The 17,203-nt window shown below is 37.2% G+C and overlaps 1 protein-coding gene across 4 annotated transcripts in view; it reads right to left on the bottom strand.

Annotated features, from left to right (window-relative positions):
- Positions 1 to 205: 205 nt before the first annotated feature.
- The window catches only part of ZNF527 (zinc finger protein 527), a 30,108-nt gene continuing 13,110 nt past the window's right edge, over positions 206 to 17,203 (bottom strand). For all 4 annotated transcript variants that reach the window (XM_026482419.4, XM_026482422.4, XM_057314714.1 and 1 more), the window contains one exon: positions 206 to 2,393. In XM_026482419.4, the coding sequence (XP_026338204.2) occupies positions 820 to 2,393 (1,574 nt within the window). In that variant the 3' untranslated portion in view covers positions 206 to 819. The remainder of the gene's footprint in view (positions 2,394 to 17,203) is intronic.

Below are 17,203 nucleotides of genomic sequence, written 5' to 3' on the forward strand. Positions count from 1 at the left end.
AAATACCAAATTAATTTTTATCAAGTAAAATATAATAATTCTCTCAGCTTTATGAAGGCTGTGTATTCAACTTCCATATACTTGTTTTAGCAAAAGGTTGCTCAGGGTAAGTATGCCATAAAAGATAAGGCTTTCTCACATGTATAGCAAACACAGGGTGTATGAATCAGGACTGTAATTCCAAGAGGCAAAAATCCAATTCAAATTAAGCAAAAAAAGGAAATTTATTGGATCACAAAAATTAAAAAGTAAAAGATGGTATAGACTTCAGGCATGATTGAATTCAGAAGATCAAACAATGTCATCAGATTTCTGTCTCTTTATCTCCATTTTCCTCTGTGTTGGACTGATCTTGGGAAGGCTTTCCTCATGTGGTGGCAAAAAAGCTACTGGTAAGTTTTTAACCTTGAAAATCCATCAAATCCTTGAAACTTGCAATTCCAGGAAAAAAATGATCTTCTCTTACTATCCATAACAATACCCCCCTAGGATTCTAGTGGTCCAAACAGGCCATCTGCCAATCAACCCCTTATTAACCAGATTGTAGCCAGCCTATGACCAATCCACTCCTCTCCCTGATCAATAATTTCATCAGAATGATATGCACTGATGGTGAAGTAAGTTTCAAATGGGGCATAGAACAGATCCAAAAGTAACAGATGTCTACTATTCAGGCTGTTTCAAATAATGAATACTCATAAATAGAAGGCTTCTCCATATTTACTACAGTCACAGAATCATTAACCAAAGAATTCACTGATATTTATTTAATAAGGACTGAGTGGTGACTAAATGTTTTCTTTCATATAGTTGTTATAATCAGAGAGTTTCTCTATTATGAATTTTCTGATGACGTCTAAGGGCTGAGGCACAGCTAAAATTATTCCCACACTCATTACAGTTATAGGGTTTGTCTCCAGCATGAATTCTCTGGTGTAGCCTAAGGGACAAGATCTGATGGAAAGCCTTCCCACATTCATTACATTCATAGGGTTTCTCTCCAGTGTGAATTCTCTGATGTTGATTAAGGTATGAGCCACAACTGAAGGCCTTCCCACATTTGTTACATTCATAGGGTTTCTCTCCTGCATGACTTCTCTTATGATGAATTAGAACTAAAGCATCACTGAAGGCTTTCCCACATTTACTGCATTCAAAAGGTCTCTCTCCAGTATGTATTCTATGATGTCGATTAAGTTGTGAGTCAGTCCTAAAAAACTTCCCACATTTGATGCATTCATAAGGCTTTTCACCTGTATGAATTCTCTGATGTTGATTAAGGTGTGAGCGATAGCCAAAAGTCTTCCCACATTCATTACATTTAAAGGGTTTCTCTCCTGTATGAATCCTTTGATGCAGAGTAAGGGCGATGCGTCTGCTAAAGGCTTTTCCACATTGATTACATTCATAGGGTTTCTCTCCAGTGTGGATTCTCTGATGCTGATTGAGGTGTGCACTCTGTCTGAAGGCTTTGTTACATTCCTTACATTCATATGGTTTCTCTCCTGTGTGAATTCTCTGATGTTCAACAAGGAAGGCATAACGGCTAAAAGCCTTCCCACATTCATTGCACGCAAAGGGTTTCTCTCCAGTGTGGATTCTCTGATGTTGCGCAAGGTGTGCACTCTGTCTGAAGGCTTTGTTACATTCCTTACATTCATATGGTTTCTCTCCAATATGAGTTCTTTGATGTTCACTCAGAAAGAAGTCATGGCTAAAAGCTTTTCCACAGTCATTGCATACATATGGTTTCTCTCCACTGTGAATTCTCTGAGGTTGAGTAAAGAATGAGTAACAGCTAAAGGCATCATCACATTCATTGAACCCATGTGGTAATTTTCCAAAATGAGTTGTTTGATGTTGAGTGAGTAATGAGTGGAAACTTAAGAGATTTGAAAAATCATTACTTTCATAAGGTTTCTCCCCAGGAGGAATTCCTGTATCTTTTCTAAGGTATCTATTCTGGTTGAATTCTTCACATTCATTATCTGCCAAAGATTCCTTCTCAGCAGGTAATCTTTTATGTTCAATTAGGATGGAATTTGGGGGAAACATTTTATCATAAATATCAAATTCATGTACTTGCTCTACTGTGGAAACTCTCTCTTGTGTTGAAAGTACTGATTTCAAGAGAACACTTCTCTCAGAATTATTATATTTATTGTCTCTTTTCACAGCAGAGATTTCCTTAAGAGATGTCACTTGCCTGATATGCCTCTCCTGATTTCGTTGATGCCGCTCAAATTCACCCTCATATCTCCAGGCTTCTCTGAAACTGGAATATTCAAGGTCATAACTTGTAAGTCTTTCCATTACCATCCCCTGGGATATTTCCTCTTCATCAATGTACCATTTTGGAGATAATTCCTTGATTTCATACCAAGACTCCCAGTCTGAAAAATATCAAGAAAGCAAATGTGTCCTTTTTTCCTCTACAAGGAGAAAACTGTTATAGAAGAAACTGAAGAATTTAATTGGGGGAAAGAGGGGAGAAAGTACATGGTTTTGACACCTCTCAAATACGGCCAAGCAAATATGAAAAAAATACAAAGAAAGAACAAAGAATGAAGAGAGCTGATAAAGGAAGATATATGTGTTGGCAATGGGGAGAAGGTGAGAGAGGAAATGTAGGGCATCAAGCACATTTATATACAGGTAAAATGCAGGGTATCAAGATGCAGACAAAGCAAATGCTGAGAAGATTAGGAATTGAGAACAACTGACTAGATCATAATCACAGTTTCCCTGCCTCTAGTCTTTAAAGTCTCAAGTCCATTCTGCACTTTCCAGTCCTATTCTTAAGACTAAAAGCTCCAGGGATGCCTGGGTGGCTCAGTCGGTTAAGCATCTGCCTTCGGCTCAGGTCATGATCCCAGGGTCCTGGGATTGAGTCCCACATTGGGCTCCTTGCTCAGCAGGGAGCCTGCTTCTCCCCTGCCTGCTGTTCCCCCGCTTGTCCTTGCTGCCTCCCTCTCTTTCTCTGTGTCAAATAAATAAATAAAATCTTAAAAAAAAAAAAAAAAAGACTAAAAAAGCTCCACGAAGGCAGGGATTAATGTTTTACTTATTTTTCTTCTTACTGTTGCATTTAGCGCCTAGGACAATGGTAGCATTTTGTTAAATGAATGAATGCTGACAGAAAGCTCAACAATTTCTAAGATTTTTTTCAGGGACCAGAAAAAAAGTATTGTGTTTTTGGGGTTTTTTTCTTTGTTTGTTGTTTTTTTAAGTGTCTAGAAGAAATCTTAAGGTCAGCTTTGCTCATCACTGAGAGAAAAATGCTGCCTGGAGAATAGATACTTGATACTTTCAGGAGAGGATATTGGTTGAGATAAGATGGAAAAACTATTTTTTAAAAGATGATCTCAAAGGGGCATCTGGGTGGCTCAGTCAGTTAAGCGGCTGGGTCTTGATTTCGGCTCAGGCCATGATCTCAGGGTCCTGGGCTCAAACCCTACATTGGGCTCTGCACAGATTCTGCTAGTCCCTCTCTCTCTCCCTCTGCTCCTCCCCACACATTCTCTCTCACAAATAAATAAATCTTAAAAAAAAAAATCTCAAAAAGAGGAAAATGAGGGGCACATGGCTGACTCAGCTGGTGGAGCATGCAACTCTTGATCTTGGGGTTGTAGGTTTGAGCCCCACACTGGGTGCAGAGTCACTGAAAAAATATTAAAAAAAAAAAAAAAGGAAAATGAGAAAGTCCTTTTCATGTCACACACAATAATCAGCCAAAATATTCAACTATACAGAATCTACTACTATTTGCCCACCATCAAGTAGAGGGAAAAAAGTCTGAGACACGGGTTCTTCTCTCTCTCTCCTTTTTTTTTTTTTTTTAAAGATTTTATTTATTTGAGAGAGAGAGAAAGAGAGCACAAGCAGGGTGAGGGGCAGAAGGAGAAGCAGACTCCCTGCTGAGCGGGGGGGCCCCATGCAGGGCTCAGTCCCAGGACTCCAGGATCCCAGCCTGAGTCAAGGCAGACATTTAACCGACTGAGGCACCCAGGTGCCCTTCTCTCTCCTTTTGTAAATTAAAAACAAAAAAACAAAAAAACACAACTTTGAGTAGGCTCCACAACCAGCATGGAGCCCAATACAGGGCTCAAACTCACAACCCTGAGATCAAGATCTGAGATGAGATCAAGAGTCAGATGCTTTAACTGACCGAGCCACCCAGGTGCCCCCCTTCCCTCTTTTTTAAACTCTAAAGAGATAAAACTGGTACATACAAAAATTCAATATGACACATAATGAAGGACTAGTTAATATGATATAGAGTGTCAGAAAAGCAGAGGTCAAAACTCACTAATTTAGTTAAGGAATGATTCCTGGAGAATCTGAGCTTGATTGTCAAGGCTATGATTACGCTTCCATAATGCAGTGATTATTCCAGTAACAGTCATTTTCATGTTCTGTTTTGTTTTGTTTTGTTTTGTTTTTTAGAGAGAGAGAGCGAGCGAGAGAGAATGAGGTGGGATGAGGGGGAGAGGGAGAGGGAAAATCTCAAACAGGCTCCATGCCCAGCACGGAGACTGACCCAGGGCTCAATCTCATGACCCTGAGATCATGCCCAAGCTGAAATCAAGAGTCAGACACTTAACTGACTGAGCCACCCAGGTGCTCCTCATTTGCATGTTTTGATATGCATGGAGATTATTTTAGAACTGCATGTTAGTATTTTTCAGTTAATTAGATATAGTCTTTTCCATAACAACATCCCATCTGTTGAAAGAAAAGCTGCCTCCAGGCCAAGTCAGCACAAGTTGAAAAGCAAAGAACACATTATGCATCTGTATCTTTCTTCTTTCCAATACACCTTCCCACCCAAGAAAAGCCTCATCCCTACCTATCCCTCCTACGCACAGCCATGGATTTTCACTTACTTTGGGCTCTATCTCAACCAAGGCCTGAGAGGGATTTGTTCACTTAGCCTCTGTTAGGTCTACACTGTTGTTCTTTTTTTTTTTTTTTTGGCAGGAATTCATTGTTCCCTTACCAACTCTACTAGAACCTTCTCTCCTATATTCATCACCCAGGGCCACTACATCTCCTCTTACCAAGAATAAATCTTTTGTCTACTCCAGGCAAATGGCAACTTTATACAATACCTACTGTAATGCTAAGTAAAAGAAGACTGATGGGAGAAGGCTACAGACATTTTCCAACATCAGGTATTCTGAGATGCCTGGAGCTCCTATAACTCTTTGGACAAAAAAAAAAAAAAAAAAAAAAAAAAAAGATACTCTGTACTTAGACAAATAAATACTATAGGGGAAGGAACTCCATGTAGGGTACTCCAGGGGATAGTACAGAGTATAGCCTGGGAAAGTACAAAGCAGGAAGTAAGTATTGTATATGTGGAAAACATATTCATTATAATTGGAGTGCAGAAATACCTAGAAGTCAATGGTATTAAGTATTATGGTGGAATTCAGCAAAAAACAGAAGACAGACAATTCACCCATATCAGTGATTGAGGGGAAAAGGGAAGTTATGGATTCAGGCAAAGTGGAAGAGAGTCAAATGGGCATCCATGTGTCACAGTAGAAACAACACAGGGTTTGGGATCATAGGTGAGTTTAAATCCTACTTCTTCATCTAGATAGTTATTCCACCTTTAATTAACCAACTGATTAACCCATGTCTTGAGCCTCAGTTTCTTAGTAGGCAAAATGAGGTGACCTTACAAGTATGGCATAAGAATAAAGAATACATTCAAAAAATATCTAGGAGTGTCTGGTTCGCTATACGTATTCAGTGACACCATAAAATGAAACAAATTAATATGTATTCTTTCAGTTATTCTTTTTTTTAAGATTTTATTTATTTATTTGACAGAGGGAGAGAGAGCCAGCGAGAGAGGGAACACAAGCAGGGGGAGTGGGAGAGGAAGAAGCAGCCTCCCAGCGGAGGAGCCTGATGCGGGGCTCGATCCCAGAACACCGGGATCACGCCCTGAGCCGAAGGCAGACGCTTAACGACTGAGCCACCCAGGTGCCCCTCGTTCAGTTATTCTTACACCTACACCATTAGTAGTCCCAGATACTACATTTATTTCCAAAAAGGGATTATGAAATAGACTGATGGTCAGATGGCAAGACAAAGAATGGGGGAAGTAAACCCTTTGGGTTAAAATATATCCAGGCAATTGGAGATTTGTAATCTCCAACTGATTATAATCTATAAATGGATGGAAGTTAAAAATCAAAGTATGATCAACTTTGGAATCCGATCAGAACTGCACAGAAAGCAGTAAGCATAGTTATTATAAGTTGGAAGAGGAAAAGGTCTAACTAGATTGTAGAGTCTCCCACATGCTGAACTGATGAGCTGTAGAAAAACTGGTAGATTTCCTAATGAAGTAAATAATGTCCTGGCATGAAACCCAGAAGATTCTAGTAGGAAGTCTGGGGGAAAAGGACCTAAGGAGAAATCTTAAGAAGAAGAAAGTTTACTGCCAAAGCCCAAAATTCATGTTCCCATGAATAGCCTCACCAACGACACACAGACTTATAGACTGGATCTCCATCTTTAGAAAACTATATAGAGCTATGCTGTCCAATATGGCAACCACTAACCACATATGGCAATTTAAATTCATTAAAATAAAAAAAATTACTTCAGTTTCTCAATAATACCTAGCCATATTCCAAGTGCTCAGTAGCCAAATGTGGCTAGTGGCTACAATACTGGAAAGCACAGATACAGAATATATCCATCATCACAGAATGTTCTACTAGATGGCACTAAATAGAGATCCAAAGTAACATAACAAAGATCTTATGGTTGAATGAGGAAAAGACAGAAAATTAGGGGCATGAGTCAGTTAAAGGGGGAGAGAAACAGAATAGAGCTTTGAACAGAGAAAATGAATAGTGGTCAGAACTATCTTACACATCTCAGTAAGCTAAGGAAGACGAATAGAAAAATAAAGAAAGGTACCTGGGTTTAGCCAAATTAGAGGGAGCAGAAGCCAGACTGCAAGTGGTAAGACATGTAAGAGAATTTGAAGTAAAGGCAATGAGTGGAGATTATAATTGGTATATAAGCAATTGCAAGAGAGAAGACAGTATAGTGTATAGAAACACTGAAAAAGTCCTATGAAATGGTATGAAATTATTTCAAAGGAGTTTTTTTTTCAAAGAAGATTTAAGTAAACAAAAATATAAGATATAACTGTACAAAAAGAAAAAAAATACATACACATGCTTGCTTACCCCAACTTAATTTGTAACAGGTCAGTTTCAATCAGAATTCCACAGGGATTTTATCTCTGAACTTATGAAATTATTTTAAAGGATGCATGGCAAAAGAGGAACAACAATATAAAAGAAAATACTTAAAGAAAAAAGTTTCTAAGACCAGTAATATGACTTAAGCATTTCATTTTATACCTTCCTTTCATAAAATCCCAATGAAAGGACTCAACCAGGGTGATATGTAAAATTCTCTGTAATTGTAGGGAAATGTCAAGAGAAACACACCTGAAGCATACAAATTACGGGATGCAGAGAACAGAGGCAAAGAGCTCTGTAGTTCATCTCCTACCCCCCTTTCCTCTCACAACCATCAATTTGTTCTCCATATTTACGGGTTTGATTCTGCATTTTGTTTATTCATTTGTTTTGTTTATTTAGATTCCACATGAGTAAAGTCATATGGTATTTGTCTTTCTCAGTCTTATTTCACTTAGCATAGTACCCTCTAGAGGTCCAACAATGTCACAAATAGCAAAATCTCATCGTTTTATAGCTGCGTAATATTCTATTGTGTATATGTACACATCTTACTTATGCATTTGTCTATCAATGGATACTTAGGTTGCCTCTAGATCTTGGCTATTATAAATAATGCTGCAAAAAATATATGGGTGCATACATCTTTCTGAATTAGTGTTTTTGTTTTCTTCATACTCACTGATGGAATTATCGGATCATAAGGTATTTCTATTTTTAATTTTTTAAGGAATCTCTCTACTGTTTTCCACAGTAGCTGTATCAGTTTATATTACCACTGGCAGTACGCTAGGGTTCCTTTTTCCTCCACATCTTAACCAATACAATGTTTTAAGTTTAAATTTTTTTAAAAAAAGCAAATTGTAAATAGATGCATATAAAAATTGTGTGTGTGTGTGCACACACATGCGTATCTGTGCAAGAGAATTTCTGGAAAGATATAGATCCAACCATGAACAGTAGTGGTCTTTGGATGATATCTTGAGAGAAGAGTATACTTCCTACTTTATACATTTTTTAATAGCTTGAATATTTTCTAATAAGTATTTCTATTTCAAAGGAAAAAGGATAGGGATTCCTGGCTGGCTCAGTCAGTACAGCATAAGACTCTTGATCTCAGGGTCATGAGTTCAAGTCCCACACTGGGTATAGAGATTACTTTAAAAAAAGAAAAAAGGAAAAATGTTAGAGAGCCCCCCTAATGCTGGTCCTGAACTGCACCTTTCCATATCAAACTGCATCTAGATTGATATGGAAATCCTTTGATGTGTTTTTTTCCATGACAGTCTCTTCAACTAGGTGTGCTCAGGATGATGGCACTTACTCAAATAAAAAAAAATTATTTAAAAAAACCTTAGGGGCACCTGGGTAGCTCAGAAGGTTGAGAATATGCTTTTGGTTTGGGTCATGATCTCAGGATCCTGGGATTGAGCCCTACCTTGGGCTCCCTGCTCAAGCAGGGAGTCTGCTTCTTCCTCCTCCTCTGCCCATACCCCCAACTTGTGCTCTCCCTCACGCTCTCTTCCCTCAAATAAACAAAATCTTAAAAAAAAAAAAATTAAACTTAAAGTACTGTAGACATTTTCCCATGTCAGTACAAATAAAGCTACTCTAGTCACAGAATGGATGAACCATAATTTTGGCAACTAGGCATCTTAATAGAGTTTTGCACTCCTATCCCAAAAGCTGAGTTACTTACTTGCCAAAATTCAGTTGTGTTCTCAACCTCTTTAGTTCAGTTGGTGTTTATAACCATATACTTTAATTAAATATTTAGTTAATAAAATGCGTGCTGAAGAGAGATTTAAAAAATTTTCTTCTGACATGAGAGACTATGGACTATGAGAAACAAACTGAGGGCTACAGAGGGGAGGGGGGTGGGGGAATGGGATAGGCCGGTGATGGGTAGTAAGGAGGGCACATATTGCATGGTGCACTGGGTGTTATACACAACTAATGAATCATCGAGCCTTACATCGAAAACCGGGGATGTACTGTATGGTGACTAACATAATATAATAAAAAATCATTATAAAAAAAAAAATTTTCTTCTGAGTAGAGTTGACAATGTTACATTAGTTTCAGGTGCACACCAGAGCACACCTAGTTAAAACTGGCCACCTCTAGCCAAGGACAAACACTGTCCACTGCAGGCAAGAGAGCCTCTGCAGATGGCTGGCCTGAAGGACAGAGCAGCCAAAACACAACAGCAAAGTGCACGTAGCACACACAAGAGACACTCCCTGAAGCACCAGGCCCCGGGCAATATATGACCTCTTCTTTATAACACTATTACTCTCAGGAGCATGAAACATAACAAGTTTTTCTAATATAGAAGAAGACCGAGATTTAAAATGCCAAGGAAAGGAATCCATTCCAAAAGAAAGAACCAGAAAAGGTCATTGCCAGAGATCTAATCAAAACAGATACAAGTAATATGCCTGATGAAGAATTTAAAGCAACAATCATAGGGCTATTGGCTGGGCTTGAGGAAAAAAATGGAAGACTTCAGGGAGGCCCTACCACAGAGATAAACGAGTTAAAAAACAATCAGTCAGAAATGAAAAACAAAATTACTAAGATCTGAAACAGATTGGATGTAATGACCACAAGGATGAAAGAAGAAGAGGAACAAATAAGTGATATAGAAGGTAGAATAATGGAAAATAATGAAGGTGAACAAAAGAGAGAAGGAATAATTATGGATCATGAGAATAGACTTAGGGAACTCAGTAATTCCACTGAACGTAATAACATTTGTTTTACAGGAGTCCTAGAAGAATAACAAATATTGTTAAAATGTCTATATTCCCCAAAGCAATCTACACATTTAATGCAATCCCATCAAAACACCAACAGTATTTTTCACAGAGGTAGAACAAACAATCCTAAAATTTGTATGGAACAACAAAAGATCCCAAATAGCCACAGCAATCCTGAAAAAGAAAAGTAAAGCTGGAGGCATCACAATTCCAGACTTCAAGTTACATTACAAAGCTGTACTGATCAGACAGTATGGTACTGGCACAAAAACAGACACATAGATCAATAAAACAGAATAGAAAACCCAGAAATGAACCTACAACCATATGGTCAATTAATCTTCACAAAGCGGGAAAGAATACCCAATATTAAAAAGACAGTCTCTTCAACAAATGCTGTTGGGAACACTGGACAGCAACACTGGACCACTTTTTACACCATACATAAAAATAAATTCAAAATGGATGAAAGACCTAAATGTGAGACAGGAAACCATCAAAATCCTAGAGAAGAGCACAGGCAGTAACCTCTTTGACACTGGCCATAGCAACATTTTTCTAGATATGCCTCCCGAGGCAAGGGAAACAAAAGTGAAAATAAATGATTGTGACCTCAACAAAATAAAAAGCTTCTGCACAGCGAAGGAAATAATCAACAAAACTAAAAGGCACCTATGGAATGGGAGATTTTTAAAACCACATACCCAATAAAGGGTTAGTGTCCAAAATCTATGAAGAACTTACCAAACTCAATATCCAAAAAATAAATAATCCAAGTAAAAAGTGGGCAGAAGACCACGGATAGACATTTTTCCAAAGAAGACATCCAGATGGCCAACAGACACATGAAAACATGCTCGAAATCGCTCATCATCAGGTAAATACAAATCAAAATTACAATGAGATGTCACCTCACACCAGTCAGAATGGCTAAAATTCTGGAAACAACAGGTGTTGGCAAGGATGCAGAAAAAGGGGAACCCTCTTATACTCTTGGTGGGAATGTAAACTGGTACAACCACTCTGAGAAACACTATGGAGTGTCCTCAAAAAGTTAGAAATAGAACTACCCTATGATCAAGAAATTGCATTACCAGGTATTTACCCAAAGGATACAAAAATACTGATTTGAAGCAATGCATGCACCCTGATATTTATAGCAGCATTATCAACAATAGTCAAATTATGGAACAGCCCAAATGTCCATTGACTGATAAGTGGATAAAGATATGGGATACACACACTGGAATATCAGCCATAAAAAAGAGTGAAATCTTGCCATTTGGAGCTACAGTGTATTATGCTAAGTGAAATAAGTCAGAAAAAGAAAAATACCATATGATTTTCATTCATATGTGGAATTTAAGAAACAAGACAGATGAACATGAGGGAGGTGGGTAAGAGAGTGGCAAACCATTAACTATAGAGAATAAAGTGATGGTAACTGGAGGGGAGGTGGACAGGGGGTGGGTTGAATAGGTGATAGACATTAAGGAGGGCACTTGTGATGAGCACTGGGTGTTGTATGTACGTGTTGAATCACTAAATTCTATACCTGAAACTAATATGATACTGTATGTTAATTAACTGGAATTTAAATAAAAATTTGGAGAAAAAAATGAAAAAAAATTTGAGCATCGTTGACACACAATGTTACATTAGTTTCAGGTGTACAACATAGTAATTCAAACTCTATACCATGTTACGTCAGCACACGTTTAACTACCATCTGCCACCATACAATATTAAAATATTGACTGTATTCCCTATGCTATGCCTTTTACTCCCATGACTTACTCATTCCATACCTGGAAGCCTGTATCTCCCACTCCCCTTCACCCATGCTGCCCAGCCCTCCACTTCCTTCCCTCTGGCAACCATCAGTTTGTTCTCCATATCTATAGGTCTGATTCTGCTTTGTGTTTCTTTACTCATTTGTTTTGGTTTATTTATTTTTTTTTTTTGATTCCACATATAAGTGAAGTCATATGGACCTAAAGTGAATTATGCTAAGTGAAATAAGTCAGACTGAGAAAGACTAAGAAAGTTGTTTTAAATGAAAACTAAGTTAAAAGTTTTAGAAAAATAGGAAAATGTGTTACTTAAAAACCTGTTTTTGTATTAGGAAGAGAACCGTAAAAGCCTATTAAAAACATAAAATTTCTACAAAGATTCTGCACTCACATTGGTTTGCAAATGTTTTGCTTCACTTTAAAAAGATTAGCAATGGATACTGTAGATAGTGCATTATGAGTGTGGCTTATGTAAGAAGGACAATGCTAAACTCCAACAGATCATATTCAAATAAAGGCTTTAGTACTGTATCAGAAAATTAATGAATATTCATATATATGTTATAAAGTTTAAAAGAAAGTCTCACATGTGTGTATATTTTTTATGATCCCTCATAACCACCTTTTAAAAAAAGTAACAATTTATAAATCAAATAAGCAGCTTCTACGGTATGTTTTTGCATAATTTTATATTTCTTTTTTAAAGATTTTATTTATTTGAGAGAGAAAGAGCATGCATATGAGCACGTGAGCAGGGGAGAGGGGAGGGCAGAAGGGGAGGGGCAGAGAGAGAATCTCAAGCAGACTCCGTGCTGAGCGAGGAGCCCCACACAGGGCTCGATCTCAGAACCCCAAGATCATGACCTGAGCCAAAACCAAGAGTTGGACACTGAACCAACGGAGCTACCCAAGCACCCATAATTTTGTATTTCTGTAAGATACATTTCTAAAAGAAGTGTTAAATAAAACTATAAGTGTATATAATTTACATATTCATATCCATTGTCAAACTGCCCTCCAAAGTAATTTTTATCAAGTTGCATTCCTACCCAGAACATAAAGTACCTGTCTTCAAACTCATCTACGCTGACTAGGATCATTCTAAAATTTTTGCCCTTATAACTAAAGAGTACCTCGTTATTTTATAATTTGCAATTTTCTGATTGTAAAATAGAGCATTTTTATACATGTATATGTACCAGCTATGTATTTTGTGGTTTCTTCTTTGGTGAATTCTTTATTTATATCCTTTACACATATTTTTTCCCTTGTTTTTCTTTTCTTTTCTTTTTTTTTGTTATGTTAGTCACCATACAGTACATCATTAATTTTTGATGTAGTGTTCAATAATTCATTATTTACATATAACACCCAGTGCTCATTACAGCACGTGCCCTCCTTTATACCCATCACCGGGCTACCCCATCCTTCCACCCTCTCCCCTATGAAACCCTCAGATTGTTTCCCAGAGTCCATAGTCTCTCATGGTTTGTCTCCCCTATTGATTTCCCCCACTTCAGTTTTCTCTTCCTTCCCCTAATGTCTGCCGTGCTATTGCTTATGTTCCACATATGAGTGAAACCATATGATAATTGTCTTTCTCTGCTTGACTTATTTTACTTAGCATAATCCCCTCCATCTATGTCGATGCAAGGGTGGGTATTCACCCCTTCTGATGGCTGAATAATATTCCATTGTATATATGAACCACATCTTCTTTATCCATTCATCTGTTGAAGGGCACCTCAGCTCCTTCCACAGTTTGGCTATTGTGGACATTGCTGCTATGAACATCAGAGTACATGTGCCCCTTCTTTTCACTACATCTGTATCTTTGGGGTAAATACCCAGTACTGCAATTGCTGGGTCATAGGGTAGCTCTATTTTTAACTTTTTGAGGAACTTCCATACTATTTTCCAAAGTGGCTGTACCAGCTTGCATTCCCACCAACAGTGTAAGAGGGTTTCCCTTTCTCCAAATCCTCGCCAACATTTGTTGTTTCCTGCCTTGTTAATTTTTGCCATTCTAACTGGTGTATCCTTTAAACACATTTTAGTTGCACTACCATTTTATTTTAAGTGGCTTATAGAAGTCATTTATAAATTTAGAGCATTAAGGCTTTACAGTATTTTCTTCCCCTCAAATCATCACTTTTTTTTCAAGTCATCACTTTTTATTGTCACATGTCATCTTCATTTACAGTGCTTTCGACAAAATTTTTGAAAACATATTATGAAGTCAAATCTCGGATTTTTTCCATTATAGAGTCTGGCCTTGATGTCATTTTAAGAAAGACTTTCCAAAATCCAGTATTATACAAATAGTATCCTTAACTCTTAAGAAAATCTCTTCATACCACTGATTTAAAAAGCCACCTTGTTATCAAATACTAAGTTCTCATATACACACTGGTGTATTTCTGTACTTTCTCTATTGCTCCAGTGATCTATTTCACTGCCCTTCTAACAGACCAATCTCCCCCATGGATAACAGGCAACATTCTTTAATATTAAAAATTGAATAAAGCAGTATATAAAATGACTAATACACACGACCAAGTATGCAATTCAGAAATACAAAAATAGTTCAGCAATAGGAAATCTTTACTATAAATTCTTACAGAATTTTTCTTCTATAAATTTTATGTGAGGAAAAAAATGTAAAAAGAAGAAAAAATAATTGCCTTAAAAGATGCTGAATATATATAAAATCCAAAAGCCTTTCATGCTTAAAATATATGCATCCATGGGTACAATACATAGAGCTAGGAATAGAAAAAAACAGGCACATTTAGTGTGAAACACCTGAAAATGTCCTGTGATATCAGAGTGAAAAAAAATTATAGCAATCATTCAATATAGATATGGAAACTGTAGTTGATAAAGTAGAACTGAAAACAAGAAAAGGTAAGAAGGAATATAAATACGGAAAATACAAATTTTATATTTATATTTTATAAATTTTTTTAAATTTTTTTAATTTACATTTATATTTTATATAAATTTTATATATTTTAGCAAATATAAATTTGCTACATCTAGCAAATATTTTGCCTTTCCCATCTAGGTACAGAGGAATCTACATCTCCCAGATTCCCATGAAGCCAAGTGACTGAATTTTGGCCAATCAGAAGTAACGTGTCACAAATGCTACTTCTAAGGGGATCCCTCCTACATTGTTGGTGGGAATGCAAGTTGGTACAGCCACTCTGGAAAACAGTGTGGAGGTCCCTTAAAAAGTTAAAAATTGAGCTACCCTATGATCCAGCCATTGCACTACTGGGTGTTTACCCCAAAGATACAGACGTAGTGAAGAGAAGGGCCATATGCACCCCAATGTTCATAGCAGCAATGTCCACAATAGCTAAATCGTGGAAGGAGCCGAGATGCCCTTCAACAGATGACTGGATTAAGAAGTTGTGGTCCATATATACAATGGAATATTACTCAGCTATCAGAAAGAATGAATTCTCAACATCTGCTGCAAAATGGACGGCACTGGAGGAGATAATGGTAAGTGAAATAAGTCAAGCAGAAAAGACAACTATCATATGATTTCTCTCATCTATGGAACATAAGAACTAGGATGATCGGTAGGGGAAGAAAGGGATAAAGAAGGGGGGTAATCAGAAGGGGGAATGAAACATGAGAGACTATGGACTATGAGAAACAAACTGAGGGCCTCAGAGGGGAGGGGGGTGGGGGAATGGGATAGACTGGTGATGGGTAGTAAGGAGGGCACGTATTGCATGGTGCAGTGGGTGTTATACGCAACTAATGAATCACCGAACTTTACATCGGAAACCGGGATGTACTGTATGGTGACTAACATAATATAGTAAAAAATCATTTAAAAAAAATGCTACTTCTAGACTAGTCCATTAAAAATGTCCTTAGAGATCCCCATCCATTTTATCTTTGTGTGTGTGTGTGTGTGTGTGTGTGTGTGTGTTTAATGTTTGTCTGTCTCTACGTCTTCCCTCTCTTTTTCACTGGCTGGCTTCAGAGGACTCAGCATAGGACTTGAAGGCAATGGTGAGTCCTAAGAGATGATGCAGCCAACGGATGAAATATGGCTGCATATCTGAATGGCAGCATGCAACAGAAGCCCCAGATAACCTCACACTGGACTGTGATGTGTACAAGGAACAATTTTTATTGATTTTATTCACTGAGGCTTTGTTAAAGTAATTAGAGAATTGTTGAAAACCTACTAGAATAAGAGAGTACAATAAGATGACTAGATAGATGATAAATATATGCAAATATTTTTTCTACATACCAACAATAACCAAATATCTAAAAGGAAATAAAGATATATAGTAAGGAAAACAACACAGCATTGGCTTAGGAATAAGTAAATAGATCAGTGGAACAAAAAAACAGAGGACAGAAACAAGATTCTTGCACACATAGGACTTGGCATGTTACAGAGGTGGCATTACAATCAATAGAGAAGAAATGGATTAACATACAGTACTGGGAAATCTCCATGTGGAAAAAAAATGCCTAATACATCATATTTTAAAATTAAAGTACAGATGGATTATAGGAGAAGACTGAAAAACAGAACCTTAAAACTATTAAAAAATAATACAGGAGATTATCTTTATGGCCTCCATTAGGGGAAGATTTAGTAAACAAGACTACAATAAAGAAAAACTGTAATGGAAAAGATGGGTGAATTTGACACTACTAGTAAAAACTTCTGGGTAAGAGAAGGCACTACAAAGGTAAAAGGCAAGGGACAGTCTGGGAAAAGATAACAAAAACACACATTATAGAAAAATGGTTAATGCTTAGTATATAAAGAAGTTCTACAAGTCGATAAGAAAAAGACAAATAACCTTACCTCAAAGCACGGGTTAAAAAATATGTGAGCAGGTAATTCACGCAAGAGAAAAACTGAATGGTTCATTCATTTCTGGAAAAATGCTCAGTCTTACTAGGCAAACTAAAACAATTTCAAGAGCATTTCTCTTCCATCATACCGGCAAAAAATTATCAAGGGCAATATCACAAACTTAAGTTGGAGACGATCAAGAGAATAAGGAAACAGAAAATCTCAGACATTGTTAGTAGAGGTATAAACTGACTCTACCACTTTCAAGAACGGTTTGAGTATCTAGTAAAATAAGGTGTGTACTCCTAAGCTCCAGCAATTTTATTACTACGTACAAATCCTTGACGAACTCCTATACGCATGTACATGGAAACATACCCTGCTACTATAGGAGACAGCAAAGAACAGAAACAATCTAAATGGCCATCAGTAGTAGGGGAAGAGTTAAATAAAATGTGGCAAATTCGAAACATGAAACACTATACAGCAGTTTAAAAAAATGGAACTATATTACATAACAGATTTACCAAGGACAAATCTCAGAAAAATGTTGAGTAATACAAGCAA

The sequence above is a fragment of the Ursus arctos genome, unplaced genomic scaffold, assembly GCF_023065955.2.
Source record: "Ursus arctos isolate Adak ecotype North America unplaced genomic scaffold, UrsArc2.0 scaffold_19, whole genome shotgun sequence".
In the NCBI taxonomy this organism is placed as follows: Eukaryota; Metazoa; Chordata; class Mammalia; order Carnivora; family Ursidae; genus Ursus; species Ursus arctos.